The sequence below is a fragment of the Schistocerca nitens genome, chromosome 2, assembly GCF_023898315.1.
Source record: "Schistocerca nitens isolate TAMUIC-IGC-003100 chromosome 2, iqSchNite1.1, whole genome shotgun sequence".
In the NCBI taxonomy this organism is placed as follows: domain Eukaryota; kingdom Metazoa; phylum Arthropoda; class Insecta; order Orthoptera; family Acrididae; genus Schistocerca; species Schistocerca nitens.
In genome coordinates this window covers 118,454,353-118,473,134 of record NC_064615.1, presented here as the reverse complement: position 1 = coordinate 118,473,134, position 18,782 = coordinate 118,454,353, and the positions used below count along the sequence as shown (strand labels likewise).

At 39.3% G+C, this 18,782-nt stretch overlaps 1 protein-coding gene across 2 annotated transcripts in view; it reads right to left on the bottom strand.

Moving 5' to 3' along the window:
• LOC126235793 (UV radiation resistance-associated protein) overlaps window positions 1-18,782 on the bottom strand; it is a 123,398-nt gene that overhangs the window by 1,753 nt on the left and 102,863 nt on the right. For both annotated transcript variants that reach the window (XM_049944606.1, XM_049944607.1), the window contains exons 7-8: window positions 12,975-13,201; window positions 10,783-10,953 (exon numbers count right to left, since the gene is read on the bottom strand). In XM_049944606.1, the coding sequence (XP_049800563.1) occupies window positions 10,783-10,953; window positions 12,975-13,201 (398 nt within the window). The remainder of the gene's footprint in view (window positions 1-10,782; window positions 10,954-12,974; window positions 13,202-18,782) is intronic.

The window sequence follows — 18,782 nt, the reverse complement described above, 5'->3', positions numbered from 1 at the left end:
GTAGTTTAATTTAATTGTACTCAAAAATTAACTTTAAATCTAACCTATTTCAGCATCTAGTGGTCAATATTTGAATCTATCAAATATCGGAGTCTTTGTAACAACTTGTAATGTAGGGGCATATACATTTTAAAGTTTTCAAAAGGGCAATATTAGCAACTGTTTTCTGGAAAAGTACCTAGACTACAGATTTGAATCACTTCTCTCACAATATAACTAACAAAGTGTCCACCATAAAAAAAGATATTTTTGTGCCCTCAATCCATGGCTGAAGGCATCACTACCAAGACATCAAAAAGCCTGAGCACTTTCATCAGCTCAAACTTCAGACTACTTATGAAAAATCAAGAAAGACAACCAACCACCAACATCCAGGTCCTAGAAAGGGATAACATCAGTGCATGGTCAACAGTTGAGATGGTCAGGACAAGTTTCCTACTTGAGGCTGCTTCCCCAACTGCATTACAGAAAATGGTTCACAGTACAAAACACCTGTGGGGCACCTATGTGGTACTACAAGGTGCAGATTAAATATATTCGAAATGACTAATGTATAGAGGACAAAGTGAACAGGAAGGTTCCATCAAGTACTAGGTTTGTTTATAAATAACTCATCTGCTACCAGTCACGATTTTCTTTATTTTTATTTTTCGCATGACGCGTTTCGGGAAATGATTCCCAATCTCAAGTGCATTTTTTGTGTTTGTTATGACATGTTGTCAATGTGTGAGAGTCTGCTTTATTTTGTTGATTTTAAGTTTCAGAACCATTTATAATAAATTAAATCAGGTTCCACCAGGGTTACCATGACTGTCTTCTACAACCGAGTACTCTGTCATCTCTTGTTCATTACCAAATTGGAATTTATCTGCATCTACCTCTACATGAATTTGATTGGATTGGATTGGATTGTTTGGGGGAAGAGACCAAACAGCGAGGTCATCAGTCTCACCAGATTAGGGAAGGATGGGGAAGGAAGTCGGCCGTGCCCTTTCAAAGGAACCTGGAGCGATTTAGGGAAATCACGGAAAACCTAAATCAGGATGGCCGGATGCGGGATTGAACCGTCGTCTCTATATGGATACGCTGCAAATCACACTTAAGTGGCTGGCAGAGGGTTCATCGAACCATCTTTACAATAATTCTCTATTATTCCAATTGCGAACTGCACACAGAAAAAAACGAACACCTATATCTTTTGGTGCAAGCTCTGGTTTTCCTTATTTTATTATTATTATTGTTGCCCCATATGTAGGTTAGCATCAACAAAGTATTTTCACATTTGGAGGAGAAAGTTGGCAATTGAAATTTCATGAGAAGATTCTGCTGCAACAAAAAATGCCTTTGTTTTATTGATGTCCACCCCAAATCCTGTATCATGTCAGTGACACTCTCTCCTCTATTTTGCGATAATACAAAATGTACTGCCCTTCTCTGAACTTTTTTGATGTACTCCGTCAGTCCTATCTGGTAAAGATCCCACACCGTGCAACAGTATTCTAAAAGAGGATGGACAAGCATAGTGTAGGAAGTCTCTTCTGCAGTTCTGTTACATTTTCTAAAAGTCCTGCCAATAAAACACTGTCTTTGGTTAGCCTTCCCCACAACATTTCCTGTGTGTTCCTTCCAATTTAAGTTGTTTGTAATTGTAATTCCTAGGTATTTAGTTTAATTTACGGCCTTTAGATTTGACTGATTTATCGTGTAACTGAAGTTTAACAGATTCCTTTTAGCATTCATGTGGATGACCTCACACTTTTCATTATTTAGGATCAATTGCCAATTTTTGCACCATACAGATATCTTTTCAAAATTGTTTTGCAATTTGTTTTAATCTTCTGATGACTTGACTGGACAATAAATGGCTGCATCATCTACAAACAATCTAAGATGGCTTCTCAGATTATTTCATAAATCATTTATATTGATTAGGAACTACAGAGTGTTATCACAATACCTTGGGGAATGCCAGAAATCACTTGATGACTTTCTGTCAGTGACTATAAACTGTGACCTCTCAGACAGGAAATCATGAATCCAGTCACATAACTGAGATGATATTCCATAAGCTTGCTGTTTCAGTACAAGCCACTTGTGTGGTACAGTGTCGAAAGCCCTCAGGAAATCTAGAAATATGGAATCAATCTGAAATCCCTTGTGAATAGCACTCAACACTTTGTGTGACTAAAGAGCTAGTTGTGTTTCACGAGAACTATGTTTTATAAACCCGTATCGACTTCCAAATATGCATCTTCATGTTCTCTTCGAGGTAATTCATAATGTTCGAACACAATATATGTTCCAAAATACTGCTGCATATCGACATTAATGATATGGGCCTGTGATTTAATGGATTACTCCTACTACTTTTCTTGACTGCAACTTTCCAGTCTTTGTGTATAGATTTTCATCAAGTGAGTGGTTGTATATGATAACTAAGTATGGGGGTATTCCATCAGCATACTCTGAAAGGAATTTAACTGGTATACAGTCTGGACTGAAAGACTTGCTTTATTTAAGTTGCTTCACTACTCCAAGGATATCTACTTCTAAGTTACTCATGTTGGCAGTATAGTAAGTTAAACAATAAAGACAAGATGTTAAAAACTTGGAACGTATGTGTATTTTGATACAAGGCACAGGCCATGACAAAATGCTCCATTCCCATTAAATGTCCCACTATTATTGCCTTTATTTTCAATGTCCTGTTTTCAAGACACCCATATTGCTTAAGTCCTTTAAAAGTAGTGTGTTCTGGAGCTAGGTTTACAAGGTTTACATCAACTTCCAAATATGCATCTTCATGTTTCCATGGTACTACAGTGCAGCTAATGATGATACATCATTATCCAAGCAAGGATTGACTGCACAGTCACAGATACAATATATGCGTACTATTTGCCGCTGATTGTCATCTGTGGCATTCATGTATCAGTGGTTTCAATTGATGGAACATATACTGTAGCTTCAGTCTGTCAGCTCACTTTGAAGATAGCTGAAAGGCATGCAGCTGAAGTATTATAAGAAGAAGAAGAAGAAGAAATGGAGCTGCACTCCTGAAATTTGAAGGATCAACTTTCAAATGTTCCTTTTTTTTTTTTAAAGAAAAATATTTGCAACTAGACCCTAACTTGAATATTCCTTCAATAGTTTATTCATTATTCTGTTTATACTTTTTTCATTAGAGGTGACTGAATTCATATGTCTGCAAATGAGAGAATATATGGATAATTTTGCTTATTTACATAGCCCCATTTTCAGTTTTCTTTCAAGAGTTTCTTGAACATAAATTTGAATAAAGATGGATGACTAATGAAATTTTTATTTAGTATAGCTTGTATAGTTCTTTCACATATATTTTTTAACTTCAGACTCATCCAAAACTTTTGGCAATTATATGGTGGTACAATGTTGTTAGCTACTTTCCCTTTTAAATGGGAATCCACATTCATTTCTAATTGTTTCTCAACTTGCCGCCTCAAGACAAACATATTATGTAGGCATGACCTGCTGGCTCAGAAATCACTTTATTCTTCAGTATCTTATTCTTCTTTCCAATCCTCTTTTTTTATTACCCTGTGATCCAACTTCACTATAGAGTTACTGGCCCAACTAACAAGTTCTACTACAAGGGCTATGCCGAAAGTTATTAGCAGAATGTGTGAAAAAAATTTATTAAAAGTTTACAACTTTTCAAAATACTCTCCATTAGCATGTATACATTTTTCCATTCTCTGAAACCACTTAGAAAATGTGTCACTCCAAGCTTATTTTGGGATGTCACTTAGTGCGCTCTCGTATGCTGCAATGGCCTCTTCATCTGATGAAAACTGCTGCCCTCGAGTTTTTTCCTTAGTCTTAGGGAACAGAAAGAAGTCACAGGGGGCCAGGTCAGGTGAATAGGGGGGATGGGGTAACATTCACATTTTTTCCTTCTCCAGAAAGTCCATCGTTCTAGCAGCCCTGTGCGCAAATGCATTGTTGTGATGCAGCAGAAGGTGCTCACTCTTGGACTTTGGATGCTGTGACTTCCATGTGGTGATGACTTTTGGAAGACAATCGTTCACGTACCATTCAGCATTGACTGTACGACGTGTGTCCGAGGTCACAGAGGTGAGATGCTTGATCTTTGTGAAAAAAGTTGCCACCATCTTTTTTCCAGAGCTCCGACTTCGTCGAACTTTTGTGGGTGGTTCCTCCCCTGGAAAGCACCACACAGAAGACTGTCTCTTCGTTTCAGGGTCATAATGGTAGACCCACGTTTCATCACCTGTGACAATATTGTAGGTGTCTTGGGACTTCCCTCCATTGAATTTTTCGAGCATGAAACGACACCAGCCCACTCTCGCCTCCTTTTGGGTTTCTGTCAGGGAATGTGGCATCCAACGGGCACATCTCTTAGTAAGGCCTAAGTGACTATGAACTATGGTCTGTGCTGCTGTTGATCCAATATTTAGGGTCCCTTCAATGTCGCAAAATGTAAGATGTGGATCTTCTTTGATCATTTTCCTCACAGCGTCAATGTTTTCAGGAGTCACAGCTGTTGCTGGCCTACCGGGACGAGGTTCACTAATTTCCAACTGTGGCCCTAGAAGGGGAAGCTTCACCAAAAACACACAGCAAAGAAGAATGGCAGTCTTTGGCACTTAAACCCTTTTTATAATCGTAAAAAATCATGGCGTGAAAGTCGCAGCACGACAGCTCCATCCAACACTGTCTCTGACTCTGTACTGCCTGTGCTTTCTTACTGCGCTGTGGGGGGATCACCGCTACCCAGGGGCTGCGCGTGCATGTCTCAAGGTCGAAAAACATCGCTCTTTCGAATGAAAACAACCCCATTGCCCTCCGCCTTACGGTTTAAGGGGTGCTAAAGACTTTCGGCATAGCCCTCGTACAGTTATCACAACCTTCCTCGTAGTAAATAATTTATTCCAATTTTCTAGAGTGTCACTGTTTACTGTCAAAGACTCATTAGAAATTCATAAGAGTACATCTGCTTCAGTCTCTACTAATTCTATAAGCATATCAACAAACAACTTTCCTGCTTTTATTTTCTTTTACAGTTTTTGTTATATCTTCATGCCAACCATATGGATGTAATGCATGTCATAAACAATCCTTTTCATGTTATCATCTTTAAACTGAGCAAACTGGCCAGCTTCATAAAAAATTACTTCACTATCATTGCAACAGAACTTTCCAGAATCTTACACATTGCATTCCAGAAGCTATTCATTGAACTCATTGGTGGTGTTACCTGCTACAGAGCAGGAAGTAAGAAATGTAGTGCACAAGTTAAAAAAATAAAAAATCTCCAGGCTTAGGTGAAGTTCCATTGTGTGCACTCAAGTATGCATAGATAGCATAAAAAGAGCCTTAACATATATTACAAATGAATCATTCAGCTGAGTACTTTACGCGAGCCAGGGTTCTGCCATTACACAAGAAAGGTCATATCAAAACAGGAAACTATGACCACTTTCATTATCATCACATTTTCAAATGTAACAGAAAAAGTAACGATAGACTTATGGGCCAACATAATAAATACAATGAAGAGACAAAGAAACTGGTACGCCTGTCTAATATCGTGTAGGACTCTGCGAGCATGCAGTGCTGCAACATGACATGGCATGGACTCAACTAATGTCTGAAGTAGTGCTGCAAGGAACTGACACCAGGAAACTTGCAGGGCTGTCCATAACTCAGTAAGAGTACAAGGGGCTGGAGATCGCTTCTGAGCTGCATGTTGCAAGGCATCCCAGATATTGTCAGTAATGTTCATATCTGGCGAATCTGGTGGCCAGCGGAAGTGTTTAAACTCAGAAGGGCACTCGTGGAGCCACTCTGTAGCAATTCTGGACATGTGGGGTGTCACATTGTCCTGCTGGAATTACCCAAGTCCATTGTAATGCACAATGGACATGAGCGAATGCAGGTGATCAGACAGGATGCTTACATATGTGTCACGTGTCAGAGTCATATCTAGACTTATCAGGGGTCTCACACCACTCCAACTGCACAACCCCACACCATTACAGGGCCTCCACCAGCTCGAACAGTCCCCTGCTGACATGCGGGCTCCATGGATGCATGAGGTTGTCTCCATACCTGTACACATACATCCGCTCAGTACAATTTGAAACAAGACTCGTTTGACCACGCAACGTGTTTCCAGTCATCAACAGTCCAATGTCAGACTTTTCGGGCCCAGGTGAAGCGTAAAGCTTTGTGTTGTGCACTCATCAAGGGTACACAAGTGGGCTTCTGAAATCCCATATCGATGATGTTTCAATAAATGGTTCGCACAATGAAACCTGCTGATGGCCCAGCATTGATACTGCAGCAATTTGTGGAAGGGTTGCACTTCTGTCATGTTGAACGATCCTCTTCAGTCACCGTTAGTCCCATTCTTGCAGGATCTTCATCTGGCCACAGTGATGTCGGAGATTTGATGTCTTACTGAATTCCTGATATTCAAGGTACACTCTTGAAATGGACGTACGGGAAATCCCCACTTCATCACTACCTTGGAGATGGTGTGTCCCATCACTTGTGTGCCAACTATAACACCACATACAAACTCACTTAAACCTTGATAACCTGCCATTGTAGCAGCAGTAAATGATCTAACAACTGCGGCAGATGCTTGTCTTATATAAGTGTTGCCAACTGCAGCACCATATTCTGTCTGTTTACATATCTTCGTATTTGAATACGCATGCCTATACCCGTTTCGTTGACATTTCAGTGTATAAATTAGTAACGAAATCACAACTTGGATTCAGACAAGGCAGTAAGTAGTACACAATTAGCAATAGTGGAAATTTCTAAAAACATAATAGAGGCACTGGATAGAGGTGGCAAATTTGATCGAGGGGATCAACATGATAGACTACAAAATACTTCTTCATGAATTAGAGGAACTAGGGATATGAGGGGTAGTAAACGAGCAATCCCAGTTCTTTCTCGTGAGACACAGAGTATAGAAATATCACAGACTTATAGAAAACTTGAATGCAAAAAGAAACATTCTTCAGATGCTAAACATACGAGTCCCAAGGGGAGTATTGGCCCAATTGTATTTTTTTTACCTATATTTATGAATTCCCAGAACATGTCATGCAGGGTGAAAATTGCAACATTGGGTGCATTCCCTATTTTGCTGTAAGTGAATAATCTGGCATTACCTAATACATCAGGAAATTTTAGATCCGGCAATACTATCGCTCTTCCAGATAAAAATCATATTTCATCACAACAATGTTCAGTCACAAAAGTGAGGAACATGCAACATCTTATTCTGAGAAGGTCAGGTGTACCACTGCTTCCTTAATCTGCACATATCCTGACACATTCCCCATTAAAAGTCTGATATATTAATGAATCCATTAATGGTGGTTGTGATTCATTGCTATGGATTATATTTCTTTAAGAAATATAGCAATCAGCCACTTTTTATATAACTTTATTTATGCAAAGAGGCATTTCGGGTTTTCATCCAACTGCAGTTTGCATAATACTTTGTTGAAGATGTAAATGTATTATGCCTACCGAATGAAGGTAGGTGAAAACCTAAAACACATGTTGGCATAAATAAAGTTATATAAGAAGTGGCTGGTTAGTACAGGGTGTATCATGAAAGATGCCTGGGAGGAGTCTGTGGGTCACGCTATGTGTTTGCCGGCTGTTGCTGCTGCGTCTGCTGGTAGGCAGTATGCATAGTTATCAGACACCAGTACTTTGCGCATGCCCCCTGCACTGTGCGACTGAGTGTACTGGTGTTTTCTTTTCTTTTTCTTGTAAAGTTTAATCACTTCAAATATTCTTGCTGGACATCAATGGGCCCAGCCTCACACAAAAACACTGTGCAAATGTCTTCTACACTGTGAGACGGAGTGTTCAGGTGTTTTGTTTTGAGTTTGTTATCACGTTTCCATTTGGTATTGTATACACAAAGGATCAATGAATATTTCTTGTGTTGAACTACACAAAAACTGAATTGTATGTGGTATGTTGGCATGGATTCATACGAAAATTTCCTGGTGTGCATGTTTCCAATGATCTGATGATACACATATTAGTGAAGAAATTTAATGGACTGGATCTGTGTTACACAAATGAAGGCATAGAAAATGTAGTGTTTTAACTTAAAATAAATTACACGAGATAGGGGAAGCCTTGGAAAGAGGCTAGAGAAAATCCCTGTACCATTTGGCACTTCAGATTGGTGTGTCAAGAGCATCTACTCACATACCTGTGCACAAACTGAAATTGAAACCATACAAAATTACAGTAGTGCGTCAACTGAGGAACTTGGACACTATTGCTTGACATTGTTACAGCAGCTGGCTGTTACAGTCTATGCACGAGGAGAAAGCTGACCCTGAGATGCCTCTTTTTTATTTTTTATGAAGCACAGTTGCATTTGTCAGGGTACATAAATTCTTAGAACAATTGACAATGGAGCTCCGAAAATCCTCATGAATTACATCAACAACTTCTGCATGAGGTGAAAACAGGTGTGTGGTGAACAATTAGTGCAAGACAAATTATTGGAGCAATCTCTCTCCACAAAAAAATACATTCTGACAGGTATGTGAGCAATATACTGCAGCCTTTTTTCCGAGAACTAACACCTAACAAATAGATGTATGGTTGTTTCATGCAGGACAATGTAAGACCATATGTCGCCAATGCTTTTATGCCAGCACTACAAAGTATTTTTGATGACAGGATAGTTGACTGGCCTCTTCATTCTCAACATCTAAATCTGTGCGATTTTTACCTTTGCGTAATGTTAAAGTGCAAGGTGTATGCAACCAACCCTCACACACTTGAAGAGTTGGAAGACAGGGTTCGGCTAGCCATTTCCATGATTTCGGCAGCTGAAATTTGAGGAGTGTTTGCTACTATGTTTAGATGTCAGGATGTTCTTACCAAAGAGGATCATCATTTGAGCACCCACTGTAAATAAAGGTAACCTTAAGTTAATTAGACAGCAACGTTGTTAATGTTTAACTCGGGGGAAGCATGCATGCAGCCGACTACTGGCAGCTTAGTGTATGAGAGTCGGGCATGGCGGCAGCCAGCGGCCATGGCGCGTGACGTGTGGACCCCTTCCTGGCGTCTTTTATGAGGCACCATGTATATTTCTTCATGTAACATTTGTCCAAGATATGAAAAATGATGATGCTTTGCAGATCAGCATACAAAAGTCAGTGAGGTGAGGGAGATTCACCAGGGACATATAACGATATTATTAACTTTTATGATCCAGAATGAGATTTTCACTCTGCAGCGGAGTGTGCGCTGATATGAAACTTCCTGGCAGATTAAAGCTGTGTGCCGGACCGAGACTTGAACTTGGGACCTTTGCCTTTTGCGGGCAATTGCTCTACCAACTGAGCTACCCAAGCACGACTCACGTGCCGTCCTCACAGCTTTACTACTGCCAGTACCTCGTCTCCTACCTTCCAAACTTTACAGAAGCTCTCCTGCAAACCTTGCAGAACTAGCACTCCTGAAAGAAAGGATATTGCGGAGACATGGCTTAGCCACAGCCTGGGGGATATTTCCAGAATGAGATTTTCACTCTGCAGCGAAGTGTGCGCTGATATGAAACTTCCTGGCAGTTCTGCAAGGTTTGCAGGAGAGCTTCTGTAAAGTTTGGAAGACAGGAGACGTGGTACTGGCAGTAGTAAAGCTGTGAGGACAGGGAGGGAGTCGTGCTTGGGTAGCTCAGTTGGTAGAGCACTTGCCCGCGAAAGGCAAAGATCTCGAGTTCGAGTCTCAGTCCGGCACTCAGTTTTAATCTGCCAGGAAGTTTCAACTTTTATGATGTTTATGGACTGATTGCAGCTCATAGATTTCCACATTTATAAATCATGTACAGTTCTGTGATTGTATTTTACAATCATGTTCCATGAGATAATTTATGGTGTATGTTCCATTTCAGCCAAATAAATACATTTCAGTGTATGTTTGGACAGTCAATAATGGCCATAAGCATTTTGTACATTTATCTGACATTTACGTGTAATTTTCAGCAAAATTTATATTGGGCCTGCTTTTTAAAGAGTTTCAGGACAGTCTTTATACATTCCGGATCAGAATACATGATGCTTCAATGTTAATACTTCAAAATTATACACAATCGCAGTTCAACTCAAACTTTAAGATACTTGAAGTCACAAAATGTCACCATACCTTGGACAAGGTTTATTCAAAATAATATGCTCTTTTTCACTATAAATGCACTCTAAAGTCAGTGATGGTGAAAATGCAGACCACTGTGATAAATCAACTGTATTACACATATAATTTTTTGACTAATATACAAAGTGAAGATAATAATAACTGGACACTTCAGTTTCATATCTGCTGTCTACTGAGAATGTAAAAAGTCTGGATTTTGCATAAAAGACTTAAGCACATTAATTATTACTATTCTTGAAGCCTAAGCTAAGACTAATAGCAGGAATTTAAAACTATCAGCTGATGCAGGGCACATTTCATAAATGTGACATATGATAGAAAACACCACACACACACACACACACACACACACACACACACACACACACACAGAGAGAGAGAGAGAGAGAGATATCTTACAGCAAGTTTTTTCCCTGACTGTCATTTAATTTCTTGGATACCCAGAGTTGGCCTCTGTTCGCAAAAGAGTACAGATCTGTGTTACACTATTTGGTTAGTGAAGCTAAGTTTCATACAAAAAGAAGAAAACCTAAATTAAATAGTAAAACAATTATAAACAATTACTTGTTAGCTCCTGGACCAAGCTGAAGAAGTGCTGCCATGTTTGGTAGTGTGGCTCTAAGATCCTGTGTTGGTAAGCCAAAATACCATCTAAGTTGAGCAATGTTTTTATTTAATAAATAAACACCATAATTGAACTGAAGTTTGTCCTTTCCTCTTGAAAATAATGGGAACCTATGACATGGAGAAATTTTACTGTTACTGCTTGAGGCAGGCTGCAATTACTGCATAACTTACTATCTACATCTCTTAAAAACATCATAGCTGCAGTTCTTTTACAATTAAGGGTAAGATATTATAAAGTTCCTCAAAATTACTCAGATACGATTTCAACAACAAAATTATGCTCCAGAAATTATGTATGAAGAGTAAAACACACACACACACACACACACACACACACACACACGTATGTTTACCTGTAGGCAAGGCTTGTTCCGAGTATGAACGCTCATAGGCCACTGTCAGATTTTGTACCACATTGTCAACATGATTAACCTATACCGTTTTTGTTCTAGACTGCCAAAAACAAAACCAAATTATATCATGCAGGAAAAAGGAGGAAATGGAACAAAATAAATATGACCAAGGCAATTCATGCCATCAGAAATAGAACTATATTTGTACACTGAAGTCTGCTAAAATATTTAACATGCCACAGTCGGCACTGCAAGCATTTAGGAAAAAAATTCACAGAAAATTGGGAGAAAACTTGTATCCAGTGCAGAACTGGGAAAGGAACAAGTGTCTTTCCAACTTCACATAGAAGATAAATTTTATGTCTTCACATGTGATGCCCTACATTGATTGGCTTACCAGTTGGCGACAAGTAGTAGTCTACAACATCCATTTACAAAGGGAGGCAGGAAGAGCTTGGGTCGATCTGTTTTTGCAACATTAAAAGAAATGGACAAGAATCAATTGCTTCTATAATATAATGTTTGGGCTATTATATGACTAGTAGAGAATCCTCCACTGTAATCTGCCATCGTTGAGGAAAAAATTTGAATGTATTTGAAGTTTTCTGAACATGGATGATTAAAATCATATGAGGGTCCAATACTAAGCCTGCAATGAATGTCAGTAATTTGTTTTCCTCTCTTGCAGGGTTTGACATTACACTAAACTTATGTGAACTCAGTCAGTTTGTGATTGCAGCGTTGATGCAGTTTGATAACTCACATCTACTTCTGAAAGATTATAAATCAGTGTCACTACCATTTCAAAAACTTCTTTGTACTTTTATCTATATTTCACTTGCAAGAATGTGTGGCCTGGAACATAGCAATTGGTAAGCTGCACATTATCACACTTTTTCAACATGAATCATATGCTACATAAATAGCATCATTTCACAAAGATTACAAAGGTAAATGGTTTGTTAAGAAGCTAAGATTTCACACTAGCATGTGAAAATAATAATAATAATAATAATAATAATAATAACCATTTACATTCTTCAAAATGGATTGTGAAACATTATTGTACTAAAAGGCATGTGAAATGAAATTTAGCAGTTTTCTTTTTTCACAAAGCAATTAAAGCTTTTGATGAAGAAATAAGTTCATAAAATGAAGTGTCTTAGTCTTACATACCTTCAAGTGCTTTTACAGAGTGCATACCAGAGAATTTTTCCCCTCTTCCCCAGAGTTGACTGTTGAGTCATACAAGCATGAATTAAGTCAAACGCAGCTGCTCCCAGCATGCCAAGGGATTACACTGAACTATGTGCACGAAAAAATTTGAGCATGCATAAACACTAGATGCGGACACCTCCCCCACCCTCCCCCAACACACACACACACACACACACACACACACACACACACACACTGCTGTATTAATATGAAGAACTTTTCACTATGGTAAGTGATGTCCCTATTAACACTTTAACTCAGGGGTAGTCAACCTGGTCCATACCACCCACTTGTGGGTGTTCAAGTTTTCATACAATTTTCAAGTGAATTATTTGGTATGTAATTACTATTATATGCTTAAACTTGTTGCAACTCTGCTTTATAAATTTTATAATGTAAAGATACTTCTCTATTTTATAAATCACCATTACTGCGGAACTAGTGAGTGGTTAGAAAGTTTTACTAGAAACTGAGTGGACGGCAGGGGTAAAAGGTTGACTACCCCTGCTACAACTTGTTTCTAAGGAGTGGAGGGGGCGGGGGATATAAGTTACTCACTCTCTGTCTTTATCTGGTATTTTATCTGATATATGATCCACAATTTTGCTTCTTGATCCAAAATGTATAATGGGGTATCGTAACGGAACTTGCAGAAATACTGAAATCATCTGCACAACATGGGCAACATATCCCAGAGCAACAGAAATGGTGTTTTCTTCATGCCCTGCGAAGTCCTCAGAATTAGGCAAATGGACACCAGCAATTGTGAACTTGTCTGTTGATTCCTGTTAGGATAAAATGGAATCAAGTTTTTGTTTAAAATGGCCATGAAGTATTTAGAAGTACTAAATCAAAGTCACAAAAGAATAAACAATAACATTTTTTGGAGCTCTTTTGTGTTGATTTGCATAAAAGTAACATTTAATACTAGACTTCTGAGATCTTCATAGACACATTTCGGAAATACAGGCAAGTAGACCAAGTGAAGTTTACAAGTATATGCTAAAAACCTGATAATGACCCATCAATTTCACTATATAAAATTTAAATTCATGTGAAAATTTTTTATCGTGTAATACCTATAAAAGGAAGGACACAAATTTGCATTTTTCAGAGAGTTAATAGTACTTGAATTGAACTCATTTACTTTTAGAATTACAGCAATAACAATTGCCTTTTGCAACGAATGACATCTACATGAAGTCAGACAGACAAGCCTATATCCACAAGCAATGAAAATTGCAACCAAGCCAATAGCAACATTCTCCCTTTGTTAAAATTTTACATACTGCTTTGTCAATTGTTAATGCAATTTCATTTAACAAGATTTGTTGCTGAAAGATTTATTTGTGTATCCTCCACAAAAGCCAGCAAAGAAAAAGAATGAAAGAACTCACACTATTACATACTAAAAAAAAAAACAAAGAAACAAAAAGAAAGAAACAGACCTGCTTAATGCAGTATGTACTTAAGGGCATACATTTCTCTGTGTGTCAGAGCCATTTATCAGTATTTACTCAACAATGGCTGATGCAGACGAACAGTACAGTCTTAAAGTGTACTGGATCTGCCATAATGTGGTTGCTTCATAGAGCAAGATTTCATATTTTTACTTGTTAGTAGATGAAAACATCACAAAAACCAGAAGTTCATTGCCTAATCATTTGTGTACTTATTACACAACATTAATTATTCATCAGTGATTAAAAGCAGAGCACCAACTCTACACAGGCACTTTTTGTAGTAATTTTCTTGAGCCAAAATTCATATATATAAATTAAACAAATGTCTATCTGTTTAGAAAACTGGAAGCAACAATATTCTGTGATTTATGAGCAATTAAGTACTCAATCATGATGTATGAGCAATAAGTACTCAATCACTATGTTATTACTCATTACATCCATTCCATTAAAAGTGGAAAAAATGGGTCTTGGAGCAGTGTCCCATTAAGGTGATATGATGTTCATCTCATGTTCCATTAACAGAGAATTAGAAGAAACAATTTCCAGTTGAGGTAGTCATGAACTTGTATTTACCCACATTTTAATTTCGAAAATGTACATTTAAAATGTTTAAAAATCAGTTTTACTGATATCCATTTATGAAAATTGTGTAGAATTGTGTTTATTAAATATCAGGTAAAGCCCTCAGCCAAAGAAGTGATTATTCCACAAAAGCATCACGAAACAAAATGGCCTGAAAGAAAAATGAAGATTTACTTTATTGCTATGGATGTTTTGAAGCTTTGAGGTGAGTATTCTTTGTCAATACATGAAGAAATTTAACTGAAAAAAGTACTGTCAGAAACAAAACAAAAATGTAATCCCAAAATGGAAACCTTCATTCTTTAAGAGTAACATCTGTGAGGTAAGCATGACAATCACAAATTATAAGTCAGTCAACCAGATACAGTGTCAACATACAAGTCTATTTTATACAGTTACCTTTATAGACAATAATTTATTAAATGGAGTATCTCTAACTGACATTTCTCTACACAAAAATGCAAGCAAAAATTTAAGTCAGCAAAATTCTGAGGATACAAAATGAAAAATAATTTAAATACTACAAATAACAAAATGGGCAAACACAATACACTAAGAAGAAGAATATGTGTAATTGTGGAGATAACAATAGGAGTAGCTACGAAGAGCTGTGTCGCCCCCCTCCCCCCAACCCCCCCCCCCATTTTTTTTTCTTTTTTTCCTGTCAAAGGTACAAGAGACCAAGATGAGTCAAATGGGTGAAGAGCAGGCTTAAGTCTCTAAGTACATTAAGACGACAAACAAAAATTTTATTAACCTGGACCAGTTAATTTGAAGACTAAATTTTGAACACTGATACTGAAAGCTGTTGCATACATATGATCATTAATTAATGATATTGTAGGATTTCATTATGGTCCATAATTTTTTAAATTGTATTATTAATATTCCACAAGCTAGCTGTCTATAAATTTCAACCTGTAATGGCTTTCAGTACAAGTTTGTTACCAACAAAAGTGATCAGTGTATTTAAAACTCGGTGTCTGACAACATTCATGAAATCTTAACGATGGTACGCAATGAAAACCTCATAACTCCATTTCGTTAAATTTTATAGGAGGAGCAAAAGCAGTTTCTTCAAAACTATAGAAAGCGACACAGAAAATGTTTCTATATGTCTAGCTACATAGTAGAAGTCTAGTTATTGACGGATTAAAGAAATCCATGATCTTTCAAATCTCTCTTTGATAATGGAGTTTACTGCTTACTGGAATTACAAGTTTTTCAGACAGATGAAATTACAAAGTTTTAATAGCTTACCATTGATAAGTAAGATTTGTAACTATGAAATGCAGATTTGGGCACCCTTTCCAATAAAAACTTCAATAAGGTTTCAGTCTTGTGATATTGGCATACAGTTAGTGAAACACGTGACAACAAGTCCCACACGAACTGTGCAGTGGAGTAGCTCAAATGCTTCAACCATACAGAGAGCCACATCAGATGGCTATCTACAGAGAGGCTAGCTTAATGTATGGTCCCTGATGAGAAGCAGCAGCTTTTTCAGAAATTGCAGAGGCAACAGTCTAGACAATTTGACTGATTTAGCCTTGTAATATGACCATGTCATTTTCATACTGCGAAGAGCTGAAACCAAGGGGAAACTTCAGCCACAATATTTTCTGAGGACATGCAGCTCTACTCTGCTGTTTAATGACAATGACATCTTCTTGGATAAAATGTACCAGAGGTAAAATACACTCCTGGAAATTGAAATAAGAACACCGTGAATTCATTGTCCCAGGAAGGGGAAACTTTATTGACACATTCCTGGGGTCAGATACATCACATGATCACACTGACAGAACCACAGGCACATAGACACAGGCAACAGAGCATGCACAATGTCGGCACTAGTACAGTGTATATCCACCTTTCGCAGCAATGCAGGCTGCTATTCTCCCATGGAGACGATCGTAGAGATGCTGGATGTAGTCCTGTGGAACGGCTTGCCATGCCATTTCCACCTGGCGCCTCAGTTGGACCAGCGTTCGTGCTGGACGTGCAGACCGCGTGAGACGACGCTTCATCCAGTCCCAAACATGCTCAATGGGGGACAGATCCGGAGATATTGCTGGCCATGGTAGTTGACTTACACCTTCTAGAGCACGTTGGGTGGCAAGGGATACATGCGGACGTGCATTGTCCTGTTGGAACAGCAAGTTCCCTTGCCGGTCTAGGAATGGTAGAACGATGGGTTCGATGACGGTTTGGATGTACCGTGCACTATTCAGTGTCCCCTCGACGATCACCAGTGGTGTACGGCCAGTGTAGGAGATCGCTCCCCACACCATGATGCCGGGTGTTGGCCCTGTGTGCCTCGGTCGTATGCAGTCCTGATGGTGGCGCTCACCTGCACGGCGCCAAACACGCATACGACCATCATTGGCACCAAGGCAGAAGCGACTCTCATCGCTGAAGACCACACGTCTCCATTCGTCCCTCCATTCACGCCTGTCGCGACACCACTGGAGGCGGGCTGCACGATGTTGGGGCGTGAGCGGAAGACGGCCTAACGGTGTGCGGGACCGTAGCCCAGCTTCATGGAGACGGTTGCGAATGGTCCTCGCCGATACCCCAGGAGCAACAGTGTCCCTAATTTGCTGGGAAGTGGCGGTGCGGTCCCCTACGGCACTGCGTAGGATCCTACGGTCTTGGCGTGCATCCGTGCGTCGCTGCGGTCCGGTCCCAGGTCGACGGGCACGTGCACCTTCCGCCGACCACTGGCGACAGTATCGATGTACTGTGGAGACCTCACGCCCCACGTGTTGAGCAATTCGGCGGTACGTCCACCCGGCCTCCCGCATGCCCACTATACACCCTCGCTCAAAGTCCCTCAACTGCACATACGGTTCACGTCCACGCTGTCGCGGCATGCTACCAGTGTTAAAGACTGCGATGGAGCTCCGTATGCCACGGCAAACTGGCTGCCACTGACGGCGGCGGTGCACAAATGCTGCGCAGCTAGCGCCATTCGACGGCCAACACCGCGGTTCCTGGTGTGTCCGCTGTGCCGTGCGTGTGATCATTGCTTGTACAGCCCTCTCGCAGTGTCCGGAGCAAGTATGGTGGGTCTGACACACCGGTGTCAATGTGTTCTTTTTTCCATTTCCAGGAGTGTAGTTCACCCTTTTAATCTCCACGTCGATACTACTCATGAGGATGCTGCCATTGGGAAAAAAATTTATCTGCTACATTACAGGTAAGCATATGGAATATTACATCTCCATAACGCTGTATATGCTAGAAAATATGAAAATAAAAATGGATAGATGAAGTTAGACAGGTGAGGAAGACAGGTGAGCTACTATGAACAGCACAAGAATGCCATATCATAGCCAAGATAAATACAAAGCCAACACTCTTCATAATAGTACAAATTCATATTTGTACTATCTCCCACAGCTGGAAGACTAGATAGAGAGAACGTGTGACGAGATAAAGAAAATTATTCAGTTCATAAGGGAGGTGAAATTGTAATTGTATTGGAGGACTGGCATTTGATAGTGGGATAATAAGAAAAGGAGAAATGTAGTAGGGTAACGTGGAGCAGAGAAAAGGAATGAAATGGAAGGTCACTAGGTAAAATTACGTGTTGAGTATAATTTAGTCGCTGGTAAGAATCACAAATGATGGTTATGTATGTGGAAGAATCCTGGAAACACTTGAAGGTTTAAGATGGATTGTGCTAGGGTCATTCCGAAACCAATGCCTTCTCGACAATATAACGGATACAGAAAGGACAATAACAATGTTGAATACTTCAAGTTTTCAGCTACATGCTGTTCTTTCTACATGGAGTTACCAGTCTTATCTATGCACTTTTGGATTAGTGTGGCACAAAGCTGGATGTCTTCCGTAAGCCAAACAACACAGAAACTGGACTGTAGTTGACTCAAAGTATGTATTTTTGTCCAAAAAGTTGCAATTTTGCCTATTTTAAAAAAACTGCAAGATGTCAGTTTCACTTAATACCCAGTGAGGCCTTTAATCCACAGTTTGTATGGAGTGTGTGGTTCATATCAGAGGAGTTACTGTTATGTTCTGGTTTGTTTTTCACACTATGACTTGAGCCCACTCATTCAGGTTACCACAATCTTGGACCACATTGTTTATTTCAACATTCCTGGTGACAAAGTGTGCCCTTTCTTCAACATCTTGATGATGAATATACTATGTAAATTTCAACATTTGAAACTCAGAACTATCTCAAACACCGCATGAAACATACTGATCCGTATCCCAAAAATTTGGTAGCTCCAGTCATCAATGAAGGGCTTCCACTGAATATGGCATATGTTAGGAAACTTGTGGATTT